Source organism: Tremella mesenterica (assembly GCF_000271645.1).
Source record: "Tremella mesenterica DSM 1558 unplaced genomic scaffold TREMEscaffold_5, whole genome shotgun sequence".
NCBI classification, from domain to species: Eukaryota; Fungi; Basidiomycota; class Tremellomycetes; order Tremellales; family Tremellaceae; genus Tremella; species Tremella mesenterica.
The window spans coordinates 391,142-414,106 of NW_006711229.1; the positions used below are offsets into that span (position 1 = coordinate 391,142).

General features: G+C 45.6%; 8 protein-coding genes across 8 annotated transcripts; 1 reads left to right on the top strand and 7 right to left on the bottom strand.

The window, feature by feature from the left end:
* Positions 1–185: 185 nt before the first annotated feature.
* On the top strand, positions 186–4,373 carry TREMEDRAFT_43923 (uncharacterized protein; the record flags this gene model as incomplete). Its single annotated transcript, XM_007004455.1, has 16 exons — positions 186–329; positions 372–457; positions 505–586; positions 649–842; positions 889–1,109; positions 1,261–1,524; positions 1,731–1,977; positions 2,157–2,289; positions 2,515–2,573; positions 2,616–2,733; positions 2,896–3,017; positions 3,290–3,365; positions 3,593–3,703; positions 3,936–3,989; positions 4,046–4,101; positions 4,226–4,373. The coding sequence occupies 16 exons, from the start codon at positions 186–188 to the stop codon at positions 4,305–4,307; spliced, it is 2,049 nt and encodes a 682-aa protein (XP_007004517.1). The 3' UTR covers positions 4,308–4,373.
* TREMEDRAFT_73821 (uncharacterized protein) lies at positions 4,339–5,672 on the bottom strand (the record flags this gene model as incomplete). The annotated part of the gene is made up of 4 exons (XM_007004753.1): positions 4,339–4,415; positions 4,536–4,605; positions 4,922–5,133; positions 5,414–5,672. The coding sequence occupies 4 exons, from the start codon at positions 5,670–5,672 to the stop codon at positions 4,363–4,365; spliced, it is 594 nt and encodes a 197-aa protein (XP_007004815.1). The 3' UTR covers positions 4,339–4,362.
* A 337-nt stretch (positions 5,673–6,009) lies between these two features.
* Positions 6,010–10,212, bottom strand: TREMEDRAFT_62195 (uncharacterized protein; the record flags this gene model as incomplete). Its single annotated transcript, XM_007004550.1, has 7 exons — positions 6,010–7,530; positions 7,635–7,740; positions 7,789–7,809; positions 8,101–9,566; positions 9,648–9,745; positions 9,869–9,947; positions 10,102–10,212. 7 exons carry the CDS (start codon positions 10,210–10,212, stop codon positions 6,010–6,012), a joined length of 3,402 nt encoding a protein of 1,133 aa, XP_007004612.1.
* Positions 10,213–10,643: 431 nt separating this feature from the next.
* TREMEDRAFT_62196 (uncharacterized protein) lies at positions 10,644–11,564 on the bottom strand (the record flags this gene model as incomplete). Its single annotated transcript, XM_007004551.1, has 3 exons — positions 10,644–10,837; positions 10,985–11,042; positions 11,361–11,564. The coding sequence occupies 3 exons, from the start codon at positions 11,562–11,564 to the stop codon at positions 10,644–10,646; spliced, it is 456 nt and encodes a 151-aa protein (XP_007004613.1).
* A 915-nt stretch (positions 11,565–12,479) lies between these two features.
* Positions 12,480–13,082, bottom strand: TREMEDRAFT_62197 (uncharacterized protein; the record flags this gene model as incomplete). Its single annotated transcript, XM_007004552.1, has 1 exon — positions 12,480–13,082. One exon carries the CDS (start codon positions 13,080–13,082, stop codon positions 12,480–12,482), a length of 603 nt encoding a protein of 200 aa, XP_007004614.1.
* A 5,077-nt stretch (positions 13,083–18,159) lies between these two features.
* On the bottom strand, positions 18,160–18,879 carry TREMEDRAFT_62199 (uncharacterized protein; the record flags this gene model as incomplete). Its single annotated transcript, XM_007004553.1, has 1 exon — positions 18,160–18,879. One exon carries the CDS (start codon positions 18,877–18,879, stop codon positions 18,160–18,162), a length of 720 nt encoding a protein of 239 aa, XP_007004615.1.
* Positions 18,880–19,266: 387 nt separating this feature from the next.
* On the bottom strand, positions 19,267–20,196 carry TREMEDRAFT_62200 (uncharacterized protein; the record flags this gene model as incomplete). The annotated part of the gene is made up of 2 exons (XM_007004554.1): positions 19,267–19,563; positions 19,717–20,196. 2 exons carry the CDS (start codon positions 20,194–20,196, stop codon positions 19,267–19,269), a joined length of 777 nt encoding a protein of 258 aa, XP_007004616.1.
* A 452-nt stretch (positions 20,197–20,648) lies between these two features.
* On the bottom strand, positions 20,649–21,412 carry TREMEDRAFT_62201 (uncharacterized protein; the record flags this gene model as incomplete). Its single annotated transcript, XM_007004555.1, has 3 exons — positions 20,649–21,188; positions 21,233–21,360; positions 21,409–21,412. The coding sequence occupies 3 exons, from the start codon at positions 21,410–21,412 to the stop codon at positions 20,649–20,651; spliced, it is 672 nt and encodes a 223-aa protein (XP_007004617.1).
* Positions 21,413–22,965: the final 1,553 nt, after the last annotated feature.

The following is a 22,965-nucleotide window of genomic DNA, read 5'->3' on the forward strand; positions in this document are numbered from 1 at the left end:
TCCGAGATAAGATGCTTCTGAGTCGCTACAGTACATGTCTGACTCGTGCATATATCAGCAGCAAACAGCACATGTCACACACAGCGTACCAGTAACTGCTTCTTTGGGAACAAGTGACACTTCCTACAAGCCCACCATGTCCCCAGCGTTTCGTGAAGGCAAGACTGAGCATACGTCTCAATCCTATGACTGTGAGTACAACCGTCCATAATAGCACGTCGCTGAAATGTGTAGTCTTCTTCTACGGCACTTTATGTGTCCCTGCCATCCTCGCTCGAGTCCTAGGACACGGCTGTCAAAATCTTACCTTTCAAGATGCTCTCCTACCCGTCAGTGCGCTTATCCCATCATTAGTTGATCTGACCATACAGGACTATACGAGGCATTGTGTTGTTGGCCAAGATTATCCCGCGGTAATAGACAGTAAATCAACTAGAATAATATCAGGTGATGATGTGTACGTCTGACTTGCTTTCAAAAAAATGCGACTGCTTATCATGTCAGAGAAGATACCTCGACCAGAGGGACACTCGTTTCCGGCTTGTCAGTTGCTGATGTGCTGGCCTTAGATATATTCGAGGGAGATGTATGTTGATGTTGCTCCCCTCCCACATATACGTTTCATTCCGAGCGTAGCTGAATGTATAGGAATACACCAGGAAGATCCTCAAGGTCCATACTTTCTCCTCTGCAGCGGCAATCGATCAGCTTCCACAAGAATTAATGAATCCCAATTTAAGAGAATCAACCATCAACACGCCCCCTTCAATATACGCCAAGAAGGAAGCGTGGGTGTACACTTGGAGTGCAGGGCTTGATAGATTGGATCCAAAAGTCTGGTCGTGAGTCTTCTGATTTTATATATTTGAAGTAGAGGCTGAAGGTCAGATTTGCCGAATTCGTCAAAGAACGTGCCGACCAGTGGACGGGGAAAGATACGACGGAATTTGATGAAATTGAACATCATCTTGCTATCCGAGCCGAGCCTGGTATTCGGGATGAAAAATCTCAATCTGATTTCAAACCAACTGGGGTGAAGGGAAAGACCAAAGAAGGATTTCCAGATTTCGGTCGGAATATGTTAAAGTATTGGGGTTTTCAACCAGGATGTAGGTAAAACCTCCTTTTTTTTCCACTCTCATAACCACTTTCTCCGTCATGAGAATGTTCTCGGCTCTTGTTGTCCGAAGTATCTACATGATGAGATTGTAGCGTGATAGTAAAAGGAAAGCATAGATTAGAAAAGAAACTGATACTCAGACGTGAACCTGAATCACGGATCATATGGCTCTCCACCTAAACCCGTCATTGAACGTATGAGAGCTCTCACAGATGAAATTGAACGATTCCCAGATTTGTTCATGCGACGAACTTGTCGACCGATGTTAGATCGTGTGAAACAACGAGTGGCAAAACTGATAGGAGCCGACGAACATGAATGTGTTATTGTTCCCAATACAACGCATGGGATCAACACTGTGATGTATAATATTGATTGGGAGGAAGGGGATGTGATTGTCATTTGTAAGTGAAGCTCTTATCCTTCAATCTTTCCTCCGTTTCTCATCTGGATCATCCCTCCCCGCCTTGTCACATGCTCTATTTGTATCATTTGACAAAGGTTCACCTTGTCTACTTCAGATGGTGAATGTGAACTTCATTCTGTAAACACGGATTTAAGGGAGAGATGACATCTTGAATGTTGGGTCAGTACGAGTACTGACCAATAGATAATACCACTTATGGTGCTGTTGGTCAAACAGAAAAGTTCATATGTGATAAATATCCCGGTGTCTCCCTTGAACAAATCAGTATCACCTTCCCTTGTTCTCATGAGGAAGTAGTCAAGAAGACCGAAGATGTCTTAGGACGGTATAATCAACAAGTCAACCCTACACAACTTGAAATTAAGCCTGTTGGAAGAGGCGAGAAAAGAGTGAGGATGGTAGTGGTTGATCAAATAGCTTCCAACCCTGGGTGAGTCCTCCAAAATCTTACAACAACTCGACATATCATTTCCGTCTTTCCTACATGTCTACTTGTATCCCTTCACAAAAACCATAATACTACTTTCACGTAACTCTGAATGCGTCAGTACGGACAAATGTCACTTGGAAGAGTGGACAGAAGGGAGAATGAAAGGTGCTGATCAGAAGTGTTGTTTATCCCTGGGAAGATATCGTTCGACTATGTAAGAAATACGGTGCGTTGTCCGTCGTGGACGCTGCACACGCAATAGGTCAAGTAAAGACCAATGTCAAATTGGCAGATTGTGATTTCTGGATCTCTGTATGTCCCTCTTTCTCCTACCATCCCCCTCCCAACACCCTACAATCCTTCAAATCATTCATGACCCATCGTCGTCAATCTTATTTCAGCCTTGCTTTCTTCCCTCCTCTTATCTAGCCATCTCCATCACTAAACTTAGTCTCCTTCCTGTGCCATCTCAAACGGTAGTGGTATGGGACGAAGCGATTGTGAGATCCTGGTCAAATGATCGGTGGTTGATGACAGAACTGTCATAAATGGCTCATGGCCCATCGAGGTTGTTCAGTATTATACGTTCCCTTCAGGTACGTCTCTCCCTTCTCGGAATGACAGCGCTGAAGAGGAAGAAATCAACATTTGATGCGTACGACTTTCCCAACTTCTCATGCGTATGAATCATCCAGGTATCCTACTTTAGACATTGATGGTCAACAGGCAGGTCGACCTCGGTCTTTTGAGATGCAGGTGAGTGTACCAAAGTCCTCTTTGACTCTCACCTCGAGCTTGATTGGGACACAGGTCAATTCAGGTCTAGGTCGCGGTATCAAGTCCAGGGATGTGAACTTCTTTGATTATTGATTGGTGCATTCAAGTGGAGTGATGAAGGAGTGGAAAACTGACGGATAGTACGAATGGACCGGTACGCAAGATTGGGCTCCTCTTTTATCTCCATCATTCGCATTGGATTTCCGAGAAGAGATAGGAGGGGAAGAAAGAATAATGGAATATTGTCATACTCTCGCTGTGGAGTGAGTTTTTCTTCAACCTCCTTCTTTCAGCTCTGCTCCTTGGTCTTGTCATCTATTATTACTCCTCCTCCTTCTTGTCATCCATCAGGAATGGTCTTCAGTCTCATACTGCCCATCATACTCCACCGAGTTGTTTCTCGTCCATTGTGTATGTAAAAGTAAGATAGAGGGTGTCTTCAATCGTCACAAAGCAAGGCGGGTATGTTTCATCACTTTAGAAGGAGATCTTGAGAGAGGATGTCTTACCATGTATGAATTAGAACTGATCTCAGGGGTGGGAAACGAATAGCTGAAAGATGGGAAACGGAAGTGATGGATATTCCAGGTGATATATTGACTGCAGCCATGGTCAGTCTCTACAGTATCTCTCTTTACTCCTTTCCGTTCCCCTACCTAGGTCCTCTTTTGAGCTTTAGACCTAAAAAGCATATCAGGCTCGTATACTCGTAATATGAGTAATGTCAGTACGGGTGATCATGAGTTCAAACGAAAGGATCAATGATGAATCGAAGGAGACGAAATCAGTTCGGGGTAAACAGAGTGACACAGATGAGTAAGGGAATTTGACATTATAGGTAAATGTTGCCTTACCTTATATACCTTCTCCAATGTCTTTGAAAGAACAATATACCCAACTTAGATATATAGAAGATACATTATTCTCTTCCAATTGTTTTGCTCCTTGTGTAAGTTCATACCTACTTTACTCTCTCCTCATATGATCCTCATCCCGTAAAAAATCTCATCCTTGAAGTTTACATTCCTCCTTGTTCCTTCCCTCTTAGAAGTCTCCTTAAAGAAGCGAAGTCTCACGTCATGCCTCTCTTGAACGGCAGATCGTGCTCCACTGTCTCGAGACAGGGTATTTTAGTGGGAAACATCTATCAGCTGTCTGGCGATGCGATAGCTTATAATCAGTATGTTCACGGTGGGAAATGGTGGACTAGGTTTTCCGCTCAAGTTTGGAATGAAGTCCGTCCCTTTTCCTTTCCTTCTCAATGGTCAAAAAATTGAGCTGAAATTGGTAGTTGGAGGATTTCGATTATGTGGCAAATATATTGGAGAAAGCATGTTTGGATATCAAGTTTGTTCTTCCCTCCCCGTTTAACTTTCCTCGATCCATTCTCTCCATTTCACACTCATGATACCCCGCGTGGAGAGATGTTTCTGTGAAGAGAAAAGTTCGGGAAGACAAACTGATGAAGAAGAAAAGGATTGCATCTTCAACATCATACGGTCGATACAGATCATATACATCAACCTGCGGACGTACCAGCTCATGATGAGTGATCAACTTTTCAACACAAATCTTAAGGGGTAAGGAAGGGGAAATATCATGCATAGTTTATTTTGTATGATGAATTCTCAATTTGCCAGGGATATGAACGTAGTTGTTTGCTATTTCGTTAGCTAACTTTCTGTTTCGTTTTTTCCCATAAGTTCATTATGATGGCTGACAAAGGATGTCGATGTCAAGTGTAGCGTGTACGAGTGTGGGAAAAAGTAAAGTGGACTGACCGTAATTCTTCGGAGGGATCTTCGCTTCTTTTGGTTCTTGTATATAATAATCCCAACCTTGCTTCTCCGCCTGAGGGTTAGCTACAATTAGACAGACAGGAGTTGATCGGAAATCCAATTCTAATATCCACATCAAACTTTCAACGTTCGGAACGGAATGCCAGTCGTGACGTATTAAAATAATCTGTATGAAAATCTCTCAGGTGAAGGCGATGAAAGAGAGCGTTAGGGAGGAAGGGAGGAAGGGTAGCCGTGGAGATTATAGGGGAAGGTGGAACTATTTTAGAAAGTAAAAGAGATGTTGATTAATGCAATGGGAGGAATGAAGCGATACGAAAAAAGAAAAAAAGAGAAAGAGAAAAAAAGAGAAAGAGAAAAAAACTGACAAAAGCCATAGCATCCTCTTTCGTCCTAAATGCCATAGTAGTACCTTGCATATAATCCGCTGAACTTGCCCAACCCATTAAAGGATTCTCCCATCTTCCTGATCCTTGTAAAACATCCCAATCTACGATCCATCTTTTCGTTTTACCCTTGGCTGATTGCATGGTTGATTTGGTAGGACGGTAAATCCGAACGGGTCGATAACGTAGTTCAGCTATAAGTGTATGTCAGTATTTTTCACCATTTTCCTCACTATTAAACTCTTTCATAGCAAGTCCGACTCCTCGCTACTTTCCGTGCCGTTCACCTTCGCAGTCCAGCTACTTCTCATGATAATTCTGTCTCATCTCTTTGACTGTCTTTCACACATGATCGAATCAAGTGAGTTAATCGCGAGGGGTGAAGGCTAGAAGAGAAGGAGGAAGGAGGAGGGGGGGGGGGGGGGGGAATGTGAGTGATATAAGAAGAGGAGAGATGGAATGAAGATAACATACCGGGAGCATCAGAAACTACATCCGCTGTTATCTCTCCGGGAGTCTCATGGATCGTCACTGGACCTGGAACCACATGAGCCACAACGTCTGCTGGTCTCGTGTGGGGCGAAGTAGAAGGATGATTTTCGTCTTTCCACTTTAAAGAGGAGGTGAAAGTTCGGACGTTCTTCTGAGATCTTGAGAAGAGTCGTGACTCTCGTGAAATAGCTAGTGATTGGAATGACGCCGGGATGGTACGGAGTAAACGGGTGAGGGCCATTATTGTTGAATAGTCGTCAGTATGAGGGGCAACGTCGGGAAGTTGGATAGGGTCGAGATAGTTTAGGCGTGCGGGAGGGGTACCTAAATGTTGTATAGGCGCGTGAGGCTGTAGGGAATGTGGCACTTTATTGAAAGTGGCGATCTTGGCCATTTTTGCCGTAAAAGTACATGGAACGCCCCCACAGGGTTCCACCATAAGATGGTAAGTAATCGGTATAAAGTAGTATGGAAAGATGTAATTGATTCAAATATGAATATCATGAGTGAAAGATGATTGTCCAGTCTCCTACTATAACGTCTAAATGTCCTGAAAACTAAATCACTAAATCACTACCTCATCTCCTATCCCTCCACGAACTCATCCCCATTAACGCTTCCCTCAAACTTGTCACATCGGCATTAGCACCTTCTAAAGCTTTCTTCACCCTTTCCAGCTCTTCCTTCATCTCTTCCGTTTCCTTCGCTGCCTTACTCAACTTGTGTTCTCGTCTCTCAATGATAGTATCTTTGTATTTGAGCATTTGAATTGCTTTCCTTAAGACTTCATCTCGGTCCTCCAGCTTGGAACATATCTTAACGTTTTCCTCGATGGTTTGGCGTAAAATCTTCTCGCTCTCATCGTTCCCCTTGTCCATGTCTTTTATATCATCTTCTCTACCCTCATCATCACGCTCGATCTGGGTTTTAACCCTTCCACTCAGACGTTCTCGTTCTTCTTCGACCTCCTTGAGCCTCGCGATCAAGACGTCACGCTCCTGCTCGACCTCACTTATCCGAAGAAAGAAATCGGATCTAGCCTGTTCCTGTTCCATATCTCCTATTCTCAGAACCAGTCGTTCGTTTTCAACCTCTCTATCTCCCATCTCCCTCATCAGCCTGTCTTTCTCCACTTCTATCCCCTCGACCCTTCCTTGAAGATCCCGTCTCTCATCGTCCAAGGTAAGTAACAAAGCACTGTTTCTATCTAACCTCATCCTCACATCCTTCAGCTGACCAGTCGTTTCTTCAAGCCTATCCACCAAAGATTCTCTCTCAGTTGACAATACACCTATACGTCTCTCCCTCCGTTCCAAACGAGCCACAAGAGTATCAAGTTCTTCTTCCTTTGATCGTAAAGCTTTTTCTCTGCCTGATAATTGTCGTCTCAACATTATCCCTTCTTTATGAGCCTCCGAAAGGTCTTGTCGGGTATCAAGTAGTATACTCCGACTATCATTTAGATCATGACGAGCTTGAGATAGTTCAGTGGTGGTGCTGTCTAATTGGAGTTGGAGTTGGGAGCTAGAACTTCGATAATGATCCCTTTCCGCTCTGGTAAAATGGAGTGTGGTAGCGAGGACTAGCTTGCTGAGTTTCATCGTTTCTTCTAGATTGTCCGGTGTGATGTTCTCGCAATCCTCGTCTTTGACCTCTCGATCGTTGGGAACACTTGTTCTTGGGAGAGAGCGGGTAAAGAGAGGTGGGACATGGGTGATCAATGGAGAGGATATGTTTTTGAGTTTTGTCAAATCTTCAGGGGATAAAATTTCCGTATCTGCCGTTTCGACGATGAGAGAAGTATCATGTATGGTTGATGATGTGGCGCGGTTATACGAAGGCGAAGCAGTGAAATCTAGTTGTACGAGTACGGTAGAATCAAGAGATCTTGACAAAGGCCTAACATCATTTGACTTTCTATTGTTAGGTGGAGATGATGACTCCTTTTTGAGAACGATTACAGGTTTGGGTGTGTCCCGTGAAGCGGGGAGACGCTTTCGAGGTGAGAGAGCATCCCTCTTGAGTATCTTGATCCGATCAGGAGAGTCGAGTGTTTCTTGAACAGCGGGTCGTTTACGTTGTATGATCGCTTCCAAAGACTAACATTCAGCTTTTGTAGAGTGGTCCTGATTGGTGATTGAAATGGTGAGATGTGAGATTTTGGGTGTATGGTGGGCGGAGAAGAGAACAAAGAAAGACTTACATCCACCACTGTCCTTACTGTAGTTGGCGCTGCCAGTGTTCTTGGGGATGGGGAACCAATCTGTTCGTCAATGGCCCAACTTTGATTCTTCCTTCCTAAACATAGGCTACAGATGGTAATTGTGAGTGAGGTGGGAAAGTGATTATGGACTCACCGGCATGATATCCCTTCAAATCTTTGTCAAGTAGAAGTAAGGACTAGCGGTTAACACAGTACTTGAGTAATCATAGGAAGGAGACAAGATAGAAGATCGTCAAAGTGAGGTTGGATGATATGCACATGTTGAATCATCTTCTACCCTTCCTTTGCACAAGATCTTTCTAGAACGCTTGTCGGAAGAAATGATGGTATAGATGTGTTCATGTATAGACGACTATGAGCAATGTTCATGGCTTCTTGGTCTAAAACTATGTATGTAACACGATAAAATCTACTGTACCTACACCCTCATATCCTATTCAAAAACCTCTTATGAGCCTTCTCCATATCATCCATTTCCCTACTCTTCTTCTCCAATTCTCTCATCAACCTAACCCCTTCTTCCTTCAAAGCTCTCTGACTAAATTCCGCCTCATCCACCCTTCCCTCTAATTCTTGTCTTCTTTTCTCCTCCACCTCTTTTGCAACTTTTAGATCCCTCAATTGTAATTCTAAAGCTGCTCGTTCCCTTCTTTCTACCTTCATCTTATCTAACATAGTCTTCCACTCTTCTTCTCTTACCGTTTGTCTTTGATTCTGAGATTGTTCTAAATCTTTCCTCAACTGTCTCACTTCTCCACACGTTTGTTTATGTAAATCTTCCAATTGTTGATATAAACCTCTCGATTGACTCAACTCCCATGACGCGGCATCTCGTTGTTGTTCTGCCCGAGCTAACTCCCCTTTGACAGTCTGAACATCAGACTCCATCCTCCCTAACTCTGAAATAACCTCGTCATATACTTGTTGTTGTTCTTCTTGATGCATCGCCACTGTTTCTTCTATAGCTTTAGCGAGTTTGATAGCAAGGTTGAGAGATTCGACAGATAATCGTGGTATTGCATTCCGTCCTCTTGCGCCATCTTTCGGTGGGGCGACAGGGGGTGGGTCTGTTTCGGTGAGAAGTGCTGACATCGCGGGGAAATCTGGATGAAGTAGAGGTTTATCGGGAATAGGAGCTGAAGCTGTGGCTATTCGAGCTTGAATGGATTGTCGTAAAGCCTGAGTTCTGGCCCGATTCTTGGCTTGAATGCGAAGTTGAGCTTGAGTACGATAATGTGAATCTTCCTGATCATCTTTGGCTTTCTCCACAGAAGCACCATCCTCAACTTCAGCATTCAAGGTATATACTTGTTTTTGAGTTTTGTCTTGAGCTTCAGCACGTTCGATAGCTTCCGCCTCCTTCTCAGCTCTTGCTGTAGCAAACGTGACTTGATCCTCCCTCTCCACCGCTTCGACTAGTTCTTGATACCCTGCCAACTCTCCACGAGCACGTCGATTAGCTTTCGCCAGAGATTTCTTGATATTGAGAGGAGAAATCCATTTTCTAATTCGTTTATCCTCGCTTGGGGAGCCGAAATTGGGTAAGAAAGAATATTTTTTGGCTACCTTCCCAGAAGTCGGTCGAGGGGGAGACGATTTATGACGAGTGTGTCCCAATCTGTAAGTATAAGACCTGGGTGTATAGATCGATGCGTCAGAGCGGATAGATGGTGAACGTGGTACAGCGGGAGAAGTAGGTTTGTGGTATGGTGATTGAGGTCGAGAAGGGTCATAGTATGGATTAGCAGATCGAGGGGTGGTAGGTTTCGACCTAGAGGATTTGGGAGTAAAGGGTTTTGTGGGTGAATCTCCTTCTCTGAATGGTCGTTTGGGAGGAATGAGAGATGTTCGTTTGATGGGTCTTTCTGGAGTGGTAGGTTCTTCTAAGCCTCGTTTGGAGTTCGAGGATAGCTGTTGGTCAACATTCATTCCGCCTGGTTGAATAGATAATGTTCCAGATGGGATGGCATGGTAATGACAGGGGGGACTCACTCTGAGTGATGGAGCAAATAAAGTCCTTGCGGTGGTATGACGACCGAATCCAACGGGATAAAGACGACCATCTTCTTCACCTCTGGTTTGCCTCGGTACTGATCGTCAGGATACTACCTTCCTATCTTCAAGATCCCAGCTGTCTTCATCACTTCATGGATATCTCTCCGAGTGATAAGATCGAGCGGCAGTGAAAGCCAGGCAGACTAAAGACGACTCACAAGGTGCAGACCTTATCTGAGGAGAATGAGGGGTATCGAATTCCATGGTTCCTAATTCGGAGGGTAAACGAAAGTCTGGCTGAGGATCAGTGACGATATTTCTCAAGTGCACCTCCAATATCCCCACCATCTAGCAAGATTCGTGGTCCATATACGTGCTTTAATCATCACCAGTCGAAGTGTGACGGAATGCACAAGAAAGATTGTCGAGGGTTGAAGTAAGTTCTACTCACAAACACAACACTGCTCATTCCTGGTGGAAGAGGAAAGTCCAACACTGGACCATCTGTCAAGTCGGGGAAAGGTGATGAACGAGGTTCGCAATATATAGAACGGTCTGACATATTGACGATGTTAGGTCGATGGTCGAGAAGAGAGGAACAGTGAAGGAAAAGAGGAAAAAGAAGCAAGAGGAGAGATGTTGATTGATTCAGGGCCGAAAGGGGTGATCATCATTTTCCGTGCGTTTGTGTAGAGTAACTATTGATCGTACCTCGTATCTCATCCTTTGGCATCCCCGGATTCCTGCAGAATGGGGATAGGTCAATGGATATACAACACAACGTATCTGTCCATAGAACTAGAACTAGTAGCTTGACTATCAGTGACGGCAATACCGGCGGAAACTCAGAGAACATGGTTCAAGTTTCTTTATGCCAATCAACGACATTCATCTCTTCTGATCTTCACAAACAGTATCAACTTATCTCCTATCCTGTCTTCATTCATTGAAAGTCCTAGTCTATTCCGCCCAGTCAATCTCCTCCGACGTACCTTAAATCTCGTCTGCTTGCAGTGGGACTATGTCTTCTTGTGAGTGGGTCTGAGCTTGAGTGCTTACAAATCCGCTGAACAACCCCGACTCCATGGGTGGTGGCGATACCCGGTAAGCTTGATCTGTTAGAGGATGTAAGCCACGGTCCACTCTCTCTGCCAGATCGGTCACCATGTCATAAAGGGTATCAAGATCTTCAAGTGGCAGTTTTATGCCCTCAAGATCCTCCAAACTCACCCCACTGATTGGACAACCAAATGAGGGACTAGTGGAGATTGATGCCCCAATAGTAGATTCTGTCCCTTGAGTCTGTTGGGCTTGTATATGCTGTATCCACTCACGGTCCTTCCCTTGCACAAACTTCCGATTAAGCGTGACAGTATGATCTTGCACCATCAACTTTTTATGCAGTGTCCGGCAAATGACATGATACCTGATTGAATCTTTGCTGAGCAATGCAAAGGGCCTTGAGGAGGGGAGCTGAGATAAACGTCTATACAAGCCAAGGAATGACCTATCGTCATGCCGGAAAGGGTCGTTCAGTGCTTCCTTCATAGCTGTGTTCAGGCTATCAATCAGTGCAGCTACCATTGCCTCTGTTGTGACAATCCTTGTAAGATGATAGGAAGGCTTGGTCTTAGCAGAGCCCTTTTGAACTTGAAGCAGCTTGTTTATGTCTGCCAGGTCTTTCCTGTGAAGCTGAGCAAAATCGCTTACAATTCTTAAGAATAGTGAGATCTTGTTTTTGTCGTCTACAATGTATGCCGAACCGGGCGACTTGGCAATCGTGTTTCCTCTCCCTGTCAACATACCCGTTATCACATCATTGGGAAATTCGAAATATTCCAGGTCCAAAGTCAGGCCTTCCCGCCAATCCTGACTTTCCCCCTTCCCCGTTGAGGTTGGAAAACTGGCACTCATGTATCAGCCTACAATATGTTGAGATGGATAGTTATGTAGAGATGGTAGTGATAAGTTGAAACTTATAATCCCCTCAACCCCAATAGACCTCGGGGTAGATCGTGGGAAGAAACCCGACCTCTTTTGTTCTCCCTGTCCCCCACGTACTATCCTTCCTCACGTACTATCCTTCCTCACGTACCATCCTCCCCCCCTTCCCCACAGGCACAGCTTTCTCCCTCAACAGTCTTCCACCTCTTCCAACCCCGCAGAAAGGAGCAATCATAGTTTCTCACAGTCCAAGAGAAGCATGGTTATCCTCATACCCTATTGTGGGGCAAAGCGAGATCCGAAGCTCCGTGCGGACGCGAAAGTCGATCTCTCGACCACCGCACCACGGATTTGATAGAAGTCACACGCGTTATACACCATGCATACATGAGGGTATCCCAAAATCTCTGAACCGGAAGGAAAGATCGATACGACTTCAAGGAAAGTCATATCCCGCAATCAACGAGAAAGGTACAAACCAGATCCTACGGGGCAGATTTGGGGAAGATCCCTCCGGACAGTTCCGGAAAGTAATCCGTCTATACAGGGATGAGATAAGGAAGGAGGTCGGACTCTCCATCGGTCTCTCAATGATATGTACACGGGTGTACAGTATGTATGATACTATACTACTGACTCTTTACGGTTACAGCCTTGGTGAACTTGAAATAGAACACTAAGACAAACATGTACAGTGTGTCTCTAGCAAGGAGAAACTACACACTGTCATCTCAAGTCCTGCTGACTGTTGAGTATGCATCACCCGTGTGATATCCTCAACATCAATATCTGTATACTAAACCAGCCTCAAGACTTCTTCTGATTGTGCTGATTATAGCGAGCTGAACCACTTCTCTCTTAGTTTGACAGGATTGAGGATCACTGTCATTCCCTTTGCCTGTCTCTAAACCGAGGTGGAAGATTTAACAGTGCGGGGTCTGCTTTAAACAGCACCGAGTAACCACGGAGTCCTGGTAGATCCCTTCGGAAGTACTCTTCCAATGATTTTGATTGGAGATACCGCTTGATTGGAGAGTTTGGTGCGAGTAGAGCTGCTGTGAAAGTCTGTGAAAGGCACTTTCGACCCTCTTCTGTCACGGCCAGAGTGTTGACTATATCCTCCAATAATTTGATACATACACTGGTTATGATTAATGACCTGGTGTGTCTGGTTTCCGTGTTCCGTTTTTGTGATTTCACGTTGTCAGGAAACCCACTGACTTCCAACTTCTTTTCAATCTCACGCAATGACCTCTCTGCAGTCCTAATGAATGCTATCAAAGAGGTCCCTGTAAGTTGGTGTTTTGTAGTGTTGTGAACCAGACCACAAATTATGGTCCTTTCGGGCATAGCCTCTGGATGAAAAGATTTGTGAGATTCTTTAGGGACCCGGATCGAGGACCAAGTAGTTCTCAGTGGGGGAGACAACAGGGAACTGTCCACATAGTACGTGACTCTCCCTTGCATTGCTTCAGTAGATGAAGACATAGTCGGATAGGTCTAAATCCGAACACTTTCAGTCAAGAAGAAGATGAGAAACTCATCTCTCCCCTTTCCCCTCTTATTAGGGGATGAGAGTTTAAACTGAGCAGAATGGGAAGTTGAAAGGAGATCTCCAGAGATCTCCTCTTTCCTATCTTTCCCTCATTCACAGAAAATGAACATGGGTAAAAGGACATTGCTCGTATTGGGAACGTGTAAGGACCAGACGTCGGAATAGTCTGCGTCGATGAGCTGTGACAATGAGGCCTTGTAGGGAACAAACCTAGTGATGTAGTGTATCGAAGAGATCTGTAAGATCGATGAGATGTATGTCAAATGATATAACTAGGAAAACACAAAATACATTCGACAAGACATTGCTGAGAAAAGACTACGTCTATATACTAAAAAGAGAGCGGAGTGATACCGATAAGAGCATGCGTAGTTTGGAATGAAGTCGAGGTAGAATAGGAGAGGAAGAGCGATGATAGTTACCGAGACGGAGATGTGAAAAAGGGTAGAGGTGTCGAATGAGTGGAACCAGGCGTAGTAGCAAACGGAGTAAGCCCGGACGCGGGAATGGAGACGGGGACGGGAATGGAAAAGAGTACGACTACAAGGTAAGGTACCCGTGGTACCGCGTGATCCTGACATTACTCCCCTCCTTCGGTAGACGTCGTCTCGACGTCATCGTGATGGTTGTTAAGAGAATTTGATGGTTGTCAGGAATTCCACGTGGTCATGACGTGTCATTACTTATCAAATAATGTTCCCCTCGTCGTGTAGTTCGATTCCTTCTCTTCTCGTCTCTTCTCTTTACCTCTTTACTCATTTCTTTTCTGACCTTCTCCATTCTAACAACACTTTTACTAACAATGGTTACTCGTAAACAACTTGCGTCCTTGAAAAAGGCCACCGAAGCGTCTGTGAGTACGAGTACCATGATCCGTGCGAAAGAAACGAAAAAAAATCCTCGATTTTGTGGTGGAGGACTGGCTGACGAAAGCTTTGTCACATTTCTCGTCCCATGAGAATGATATCCCCTTCCTGGTAAGTCCATGTAGGGGTTTAGCTATATGTGCAAACCCTGCAATGAACCTTCGATAAAAATTAACAAACCCTAGAAAGGATTGAACTTCCTTGACCGTTTTCGGTTTAGGCCATTCTTTTATTGACTTTTCCTTCTTCGGATCCATTTCTATCCCTCCAGGTCGAATGACATATCCTAGGAACTCGACCATTTGAACATGAAAATCACATTTATCATGTTTGGCGAACAGCTTGTGTTGACGAAGTCTTTCTAACACTTGTCGGACATCTTTAACGTGTTGTTGGATATCTGGGGAATAAACAAGGATGTCATCTAGATATATAATGACGTTCTTGTCCAGCATATCCCTAAAGATGTGGTTCATGAGGTGTTGGAAGGACGCAGGAGCATTCGTGAGTCCAAAAGGCATTACCCTATATTCGAAAAGACCGTATCTTGTACGAAAAGCCGTTTTCCATTCATCCCCTTTTGCTATGCGTAGTAGGTTGTAAGCACCACGTAGATCAATTTTGGAATAAATGTTGGCGGATTTAAGTTGGTCCAATAGGTCTCCGATAAGGGGTAGAGGGTAACGATTCTTGACTGTAATTTCATTCAGTCTGCGATAGTCCACACAGAGCCGTAGAGATCCATCTTTCTTTTTAACAAACAAGATTGGAGCTCCAGCAGGACTTTCTGATGGAGTGATGAAGCCCTTATTCAGGTTTTCTTCGAGATAATTTTTGAGAGCTTCTTGTTCAATATGGGAGAGGGAATATATGGGTCCAAAAGTAGGTGTTTTCCCCTCAACCAGGGGTATACGGTGATCAAAAGGACGATGTTCAGGCAGTTTATTTGCTCCTCCTTTAGAGAAAACATCTAGATAGTCCCAATATTCTTTTGGTACGATTTGCTTTGGTTCTGTTTCGTCTTCTGGTACAGTCCGTGCGTAAACAGCACCCCTAATATCGGTAGGTTCTACCTCTTGATCGAAAGCTTCTGGGCTAATAATATTTAGGAATTGAAACCTGTTGTTGGTTTCCAACGAGCGTGGAATCAAAGTCTGTGTTGACCAGTCGATAATTGGGTTGATCTTGTTCAAAAATGTGAGCCCAAGGACGATAGGGGCAGGGTGGATTTTTGTGACTGTGAAGGTTGATTCGTACACCTCAAAACCTTCACCCAACAGTATTCGAAGACGTATTTCCTTGGTCAGAAGGCGTGTAGCGCCATCTGGTAAACGGAGTCGTTCGACTTGGGTCTTTGTGGTAGGTTTGAGATGAGAACGTTCAATAAATCCTTCGTCTACAAAGTCCACTGTTGCTCCACTATCTACCATGGCTCGGGAATGTACATTTGGTTGACCGATAACAATAACAGGAATTGTGATAAGTGATTGGTTGTTGTTTGGAACGGAGATGGGCGTGGTTGGAATACTACTAGGTGTAGTTGAAATCATTGATTCCTTGACCATGGACGAGAAGTGGACATGGTTCGTTTCCTCTGTCTCCTCCTTCAAGGTTTCCCTTTCCAACAACGTCTCTTCCCTCCTAGGGTACCCATTATCTACGGTAAGGGTGTTCAGCTTGATTTTATTTGACCCTGTTACTGGTGGTTTCTTCTTTGCTTCTGGGCACGCGCTAGCCATGTGGCCAGCGTTGCCACAGTATAAGCATAACCCGTTGTCTCGTCTGTATTTCTTCTCGTCGTAGGTGAGACTTTTCCTACTAGAGTTGGATTTGGACTTGTTGTAGTCTGTTTTCTTCACATTCTGGTTGTTGGAATCGCGCTGACCATATGTAGATTTCGGAGAAGACGTAGTAGGATTTCCTTTAGGTGTGTTTGTCCTCTGTCTATCCCCTTCTTTGTTACGGTTGCCCTGTCCACCAGAATTATTGTTCCATTGATAAGAAGTTTTGACACCTTCTAGATGAACGTAAAGACTAATTGCAGCGTCTGCAAGCTCTTTAAGAGTTTGAGGTTGGTGTTCCCGATTTGCGAGAGCTACTCGAATTTCTGTTGATAGTCCAGATTCGAAAGCATCCTTGAGTGCTCGGTCATCCCAATCGACATCAGCCGAAATTGAAAGGAACGACGAGTAATAGTCCGATACCGACTTGTCTTGACGAAGACGTTTTAGACGTTGTACCGCGTAGCGGTGTCTATCAGGATCTCCAAACATCCTTTTCACCTGTTCCAAGAAAAGGCTCAAGTTGAAAGCCCACTCTGGCTGGTCCTTTTCCGACTTGACGTAGTACGCTTGCCACCACCTTCCTGCTTTCCCCCTCAAATAACTAGCCGCCCACAAAACTCTAAATCTATCGTTCATGCCTCTTCCCCTAAGATCCAGATAAAGCCTTACTTCAGCCACATAAGCATCAACCTTGTCCCCGTTCCCGTGAAACGTGTCGGGGGTCTTGATATCAATCTTTCTTATGTCTGAACCCAACAAGTCGTAGTTGGAATTCATATGTTCACCTTGCCTTTCGTAAGTCCCCTGTCTGAACCGTTCAGGATGAGTCTGAGAGAATGGAGTACTAGTAAATGGGGTTCTGAGGTGTGATTGGCCCCGATGTGCGTTTGTCGGAATTGGAATTGGTTGAGTATGAATTGGACGTTGCTGATTGACAGCTGGCAACGCGTCATTCAAATTCAACGACGTGTGGTTGGAATTTGGTGAGGAGTGATTGGAATGCGGGTCGGGTTCATTTGTACCCATTACCGCCACGTTGGGAGAGAACCCGTGCACTGTAGGTTCTTGTCTCAGGTTCTCGAGAGTCCCCTGTCCTTCTGCAGGACGATTCCCCGCTTGCGGCGCTGTTCGAAGAGCGGCAAGTTCTGCTTGAAGCTGAATAATGACTTGATTTTGTTCTTGGTGATGCTGACGCATCTCTTGGAGTTCAGCTTGGAAAGTGCGACGATCATGTCGAAAATCGCGAAGATTGGCGACAGATGTGCGATCAAAGGTGGGTGAATCAGGAAGGGACATTGTTAACAACCGATAACGTGTTGTTGGTAATCACCTAGGTCTTGTTCGGTACAAGTAAGGTCGAATGTATTTTATGTAAGGACCAGACGTCGGAATAGTCTGCGTCGATGAGCTGTGACAATGAGGCCTTGTAGGGAACAAACCTAGTGATGTAGTGTATCGAAGAGATCTGTAAGATCGATGAGATGTATGTCAAATGATATAACTAGGAAAACACAAAATACATTCGACAAGACATTGCTGAGAAAAGACTACGTCTATATACTAAAAAGAGAGCGGAGTGATACCGATAAGAGCATGCGTAGTTTGGAATGAAGTCGAGGTAGAATAGGAGAGGAAGAGCGATGATAGTTACCGAGACGGAGATGTGAAAAAGGGTAGAGGTGTCGAATGAGTGGAACCAGGCGTAGTAGCAAACGGAGTAAGCCCGGACGCGGGAATGGAGACGGGGACGGGAATGGAAAAGAGTACGACTACAAGGTAAGGTACCCGTGGTACCGCGTGATCCTGACAGAACGTAGGAGTGGACGGAAGGAGGTGTTGAGAGATCAGTGGGTCCACACTCAAGGTCCGCGCGCGTTACTCCCTACGACATGGAGATGAGTCCAAGTCCAAGTGCGAGTACTACGGTGTAGGATACAAACTGAACCTGCATCGGAGAGCAGGTGAATTCTACGGGAAGACGATGTCCAGACTCATGTTCATGTGTTGATGTCACCAAGTGGTGATACACTATGGCGGACCATCCACGCTATGCAATGGCCTGTTGTAGGTTTGAGCGACTTACAGACTCAATGACTGCAGGAGCAGGAAGATCTCTGAGGGGCTTCATATCAACTCATGTGCAGTCTAACATTCATCTACTCAGTCACCGCCTCTACTCCTACTTTGTCGATTCACGACCAGATGTGTCCCCTTGTGAGGGAAGATGAAAGTCGCCCGGATCGTGTGGATTACTTTTCAATCCATCCTCGCTTTCAGCCTAGGCTGGAACTTCCCTGATCACCCGAAACCTTGGGGAACAGTTGGCTAAACTACTCAATCCTGTGTTCTGTTTAATGGTGCTACCATTCACCAGTTGGTTGACTCCTTTGTGCTGCATTATTCGCAACAGCAGTTTTGGCAGCATTGCTCTTTCGTCCTACCCCTTTCACACCACCACCCTTCTTCTTGCTATTCTTGACAGTGCTTGTGGGCACTGGATACCTGTGCCTATCAGAGGAGACCGTCGGTTGACTCTGAAAGGATATTTGACACTTCGGATCAGGCCGATTCTGGAGCAGGACCTCCCTGATTGCCAACTCTAAACTTCTCTCACTAAAGGACTCCCTGACTTGAGAGCAATTGTCACTTACAACCTTCTCCACTGTCTCCTGAAGCCACCCCCTCATCTCTCCTTCATTTACCATCAATGTCAATGCTGACTGATATACTTTGAGAGTCGCGGAAACAAGAAGCAATGACTTGCTTCGTTTAACCCTGTACATCGCCTTCAATCGAGAGAGCTTTTGGGAAGGCGGTGGAACTTCCATTTGATCGTCCATGGAGATCAATGTTGTCCTGATGGATCTCATTACAGCATACAGACCATTGCGTGTTGCACTATAAGTGATCTCCTCCCCAGAATCGGTCATGGAGCAAAATAACGTTATTGACGGATTGGAATCTTTCATCACACTTTTCTCTTGGCTTCTAGGGTACCTAATCACATCCCGGGCTGTGGACAGGGCTAGCTCCCCAGGATTGTCTTGTAAAACAATTGTGCTGTTTTGATGTGGAGTCATGATGCTGAAAGAGGATGGTGGGAGACTGGAGGACAGGTCAAGAGCTTCAATTGATACTCAGCTTATGGGGAAGAGGTATGAAAGGATTATGAGTATGACTCATCTTAATTCAATTTCCGGATACATCATATGTATCTAGATTCCGCATATCACGAGTCGGCTACAGATTCCGACTACTCCTCAGTTCAGTATGATACACCCCCTCTGTACCACTTTGTAGGCGCACTCCTACCATCATATATCAGCCGACATCCGGTTTACGTTTGAATCACTCGGATGCTCATACCCTCTGTATAGAGCTCCGGAAATAACTTGGAAGCGTGAGAGGCATTCAAATTACAAGAAATTTGTGTGCATATGGTCTCTGCACACCCTACTTGTACCGTACTACCCATTGTTCGACAGGGTGCTATCAATTTGTAGGGGAGCAAGATTCAAAGACTCAGATGTGCTCTGCCTGACTAGTTTATCGTGGTCCATGATCATATGATCTCTGTCAAACTCCGCGTATCCCTTCCGAGAAGGCACCCACCACGACGGGCACTGATTGCATCCCTCCGAATCCTCGATTGAGTAGTACAGTCTAGCCTCATCCATCCTCCAATCATTCACCTCAGTATTCTTGTCATCTGCTTCGGTCAGGTCGATCAGACTGATCTGCGTTGATACGGTGTCCCACCAGGCCTGCCTGTTCTGTACTTTGACCTCGATACGGCAAGTGCGAAATGTGGTATTGCAGTGCGCCAAGAAGAGGATTTTGTCATGTATCACCTCAGGACTGAGATGTCGCATCACCGTGGGATGAGAGGGTAAGAAGTCGATCAGGAACGTACTCACAGTCATACTATGGCACGTCTGTAATAAATCTTCGGCCATAAGTGTCTCCAAGACCTGGAAATATGACCGTTTCATCACGGCTCCAATCAGAGTACCGGTAACACGCCTGACATTCGTCTTTCTTGTTGTATAATCCGAGGCTCCGGACTTAACCGTATATGAGTTCTGGGTTTCTTTCAGCTGTGGAATCCATAGTCGGGCAATAGCGTCGACGGCATGTGTATTGGGTATGTACGTGATTTCGTCGTCTCTCCCGGTCACAAAGTAAAGTAAGGTGCTCGAGGGATCAGTTTTCTTGGCGATTCTTGGTGTCGGCCATTGTACTCGATGCCAGAAATTTGTTAGCTCTAGGCTGAAATTTGTCGAATCGAGCTTGGCTCCGAGCCACGGCCGAGGTAGGCTACCGCCCGAGAATTCGACATTAGTCGTGGGGGTGTACGATTCTCCTAAATTATCAACTGTTTGGTGATCACGGTCCATTGATGTAATTGACTAGTGAAGATGTGTATGTAAGATCAAGGAACGATAGGGTCAATTAGTGAGCGATTTCCACAAGCTTTATGCCTGGCGCCTCTTAGCATAGACAGAAGAGAGAGAGAAGCCATTAACTCACTCCTTTCAGCTTTCCAAACATAAACCCTTTATCTTTCCTAATTGGCTTAGATACGTCGCTTTAGGCCGATAAGATATCAAATTCAATCTGAAAGATGAGCTGCTTAGCGTGCGACGACATGTAAGGAGAAATAGAAGGAGGATCGTAGCTAATCAACATGCAGACGGAAGGTGAAGATTCACTATACCGTCAGCAATGGTCCTTCTTTGGGAGATGGTACCAGATACAAAGGAGCCGGCGACGTGGTGAGAGTGACGTAAGTGATTTTAGTGTTTTACACACGAAGGCATGAACGGATCTAGACGAATCGACGTACCTATCAGCAACCGAGCAAAGCAGCCAACTCATTGACCTTCCCAGATAGAACACCCTTTCTCTGTCTCAACCTGTCCATTTCCTTTTTACGCTTCTCATACTTCTCTTTGTACTCTTCGTACATCGTCTTGAAGCTCTCCCCCCTTTCTTGATGGGCCCGAGCGAACTCCAGATATCTCCTTGCCATCTCTGTCTCCTTCTCTAACCTCTTCTCTACTTGTTTCCGCTGACTACGCTCTTCCTCGAGTTCTTTCCCTACTTCCCCTCGGATAATCTGTTCCCTCCTGAGCTGGGACAAAAAATCATTCCGTTCTCGTCGGTAGCGAGCCATTCTTTCTTCCGCCTCCAGTAACTTCTGTTCGTTCCGAGCAGCTTGTCGTTTCGCTTCCTCCTTCACTCGTCTAGCCCATGCGGTGGCATGTTGTATGGCGTTGCTGGGTAGAATAGAATTGTCTGGGTCGTCTGAGATGGTGGTCGTGCTGACGTTATGGTGGATGACATGTGTGGGGGACCTCTCTCGTTTGATCAATCTTCGAGGAACGTGCTTCACGTCATTGACGACTACACTACACATAATCGGAAACTTACATTCTCCCCTCTGATTGCCCTTTGAGTTCCGCTCGAATCTGTGGAAAGTTCACTCGAGTTGCTTAGAAGCTCATTCGACGCAAGCGACGCGACCCTAGACCGTGTCATTGGTCGCTGCGACATGGTACCTGGAGTATCAGTCTGATGTCACCTCCTCTACCGAGAAGCCGACTTACTCATTTCTGACCGAGAATGTGAGTCAGTGTAAGGAGGGCAATATGAATGAGAAGAAAGCGAAGAAAGTGGAGAAAGTGTAGAGGTAGGTAACGAAAAGATTGTGATCGCGTTGGAGACGCGTTTGGACCACCTCCACCTTGTTCGAAACCGCCACGTTCGCATTTAAGCGAACCCACGTGGATAGGCGGCCATCGCCGCTTCTTACCCTCCCTCCCACTCCTCCCCCCTCCTCCTCCTTTGGGGTGTCAACCATACACAAATTTCTTGGCCCAGCTCTCTCTTCTATATCGTCCTTCCACCTGGCACCTACAACACCGGTCATCAGCCTTGCAATTATCCTTATCGTTCTATCCCTCCATTTTCCCCACCAATGTCTCGATCGGTCAATCCTAATGGATATCCGTCCCAACCACGCCTCGCCCCAGCGCCCGCCCCCCACAACTCTTCTTCTCGATATCCCCCTCAAGATACTCTTCCGAAACTCCGAGACGTCCTCTGGCCTTCTCCTGGTTCTTCACATGCTTCCTATGGTCATAGTCAAGATTATGCATCAGGGGAAGATATCAAGCCATCCTTATCTGACTCACATCATGGCGATAAGCATCGTCTGAACAAGGAGACCAACGGGGAACATAAGGGAGAAGATGATTCACATGTCAGAAAGAAGAGAGCGAAAAAATCTACCGGAAGAGCTTGTGTTTATTGTAGGAGAAGGTGAGTTTGTCACTTCACACCTCCACTTTTGTTTGGGCTTCGTGCCTAGTCTATCACATCCATCACTGGAATTCCTATATCGACATGGGCCTATGCTAATCGAGTTTTGCGGCGTGCTGACGACTAGTCACATGGTATGTGAGGGCGGTAGACCGTGTGAGAGGTGGTGAGTAATCTCATAAGTCTCTTACTCTGACATAAGTCCCTTTCAGAGTAAGAGACATTCTGACAGAGACAGTATCAAACGCGAGATTCCGCATCTTTGCCGGGACCCCACTTCACCCATCCCCCGACAATCTACAGAACTTCGGAGTGCTTCCCCATCCCATATGGAAGATATATCTCCTGTGACCCTCCCAACAGCACCACACACAGCCAATATGGCCAGTGCCTCAGGTTCGAGTCAACTGCCACCTACATTATATGAGGATACTAGCTTTTCGCCTGCCTGGCCATTGTTACCCGACACAACCGCGACAGGTCCAACGTACGTCGATGGGACGGTGTCGAATACAGGACAATCGAATTGGCCCGAGGCGCAAGAACCAGAATTTGGAGCTTTGTCGTGAGTCCCTCAAACACCTTGGTAGCAGCGGGCTCGTGATGACCAGTAGAAAGTTTCTCCTCGAGATTGGCGTCCCTTTTCTCCCTTCCACCGGGTCAGGCTCATGGCTTGATATTCTTACTGCCTACAGTAAGAAAGATCAACCTGGATCCATACAGGGGACAACAAATGGTGTACCCCCAGCCGACTTAACTACGACGGGCTTGCAGATCGAGACTCGACCAAATGTCGCGACAAGTGGTCCTTCGTCATTGTCTATGCAGAAGCAGGCCTCATC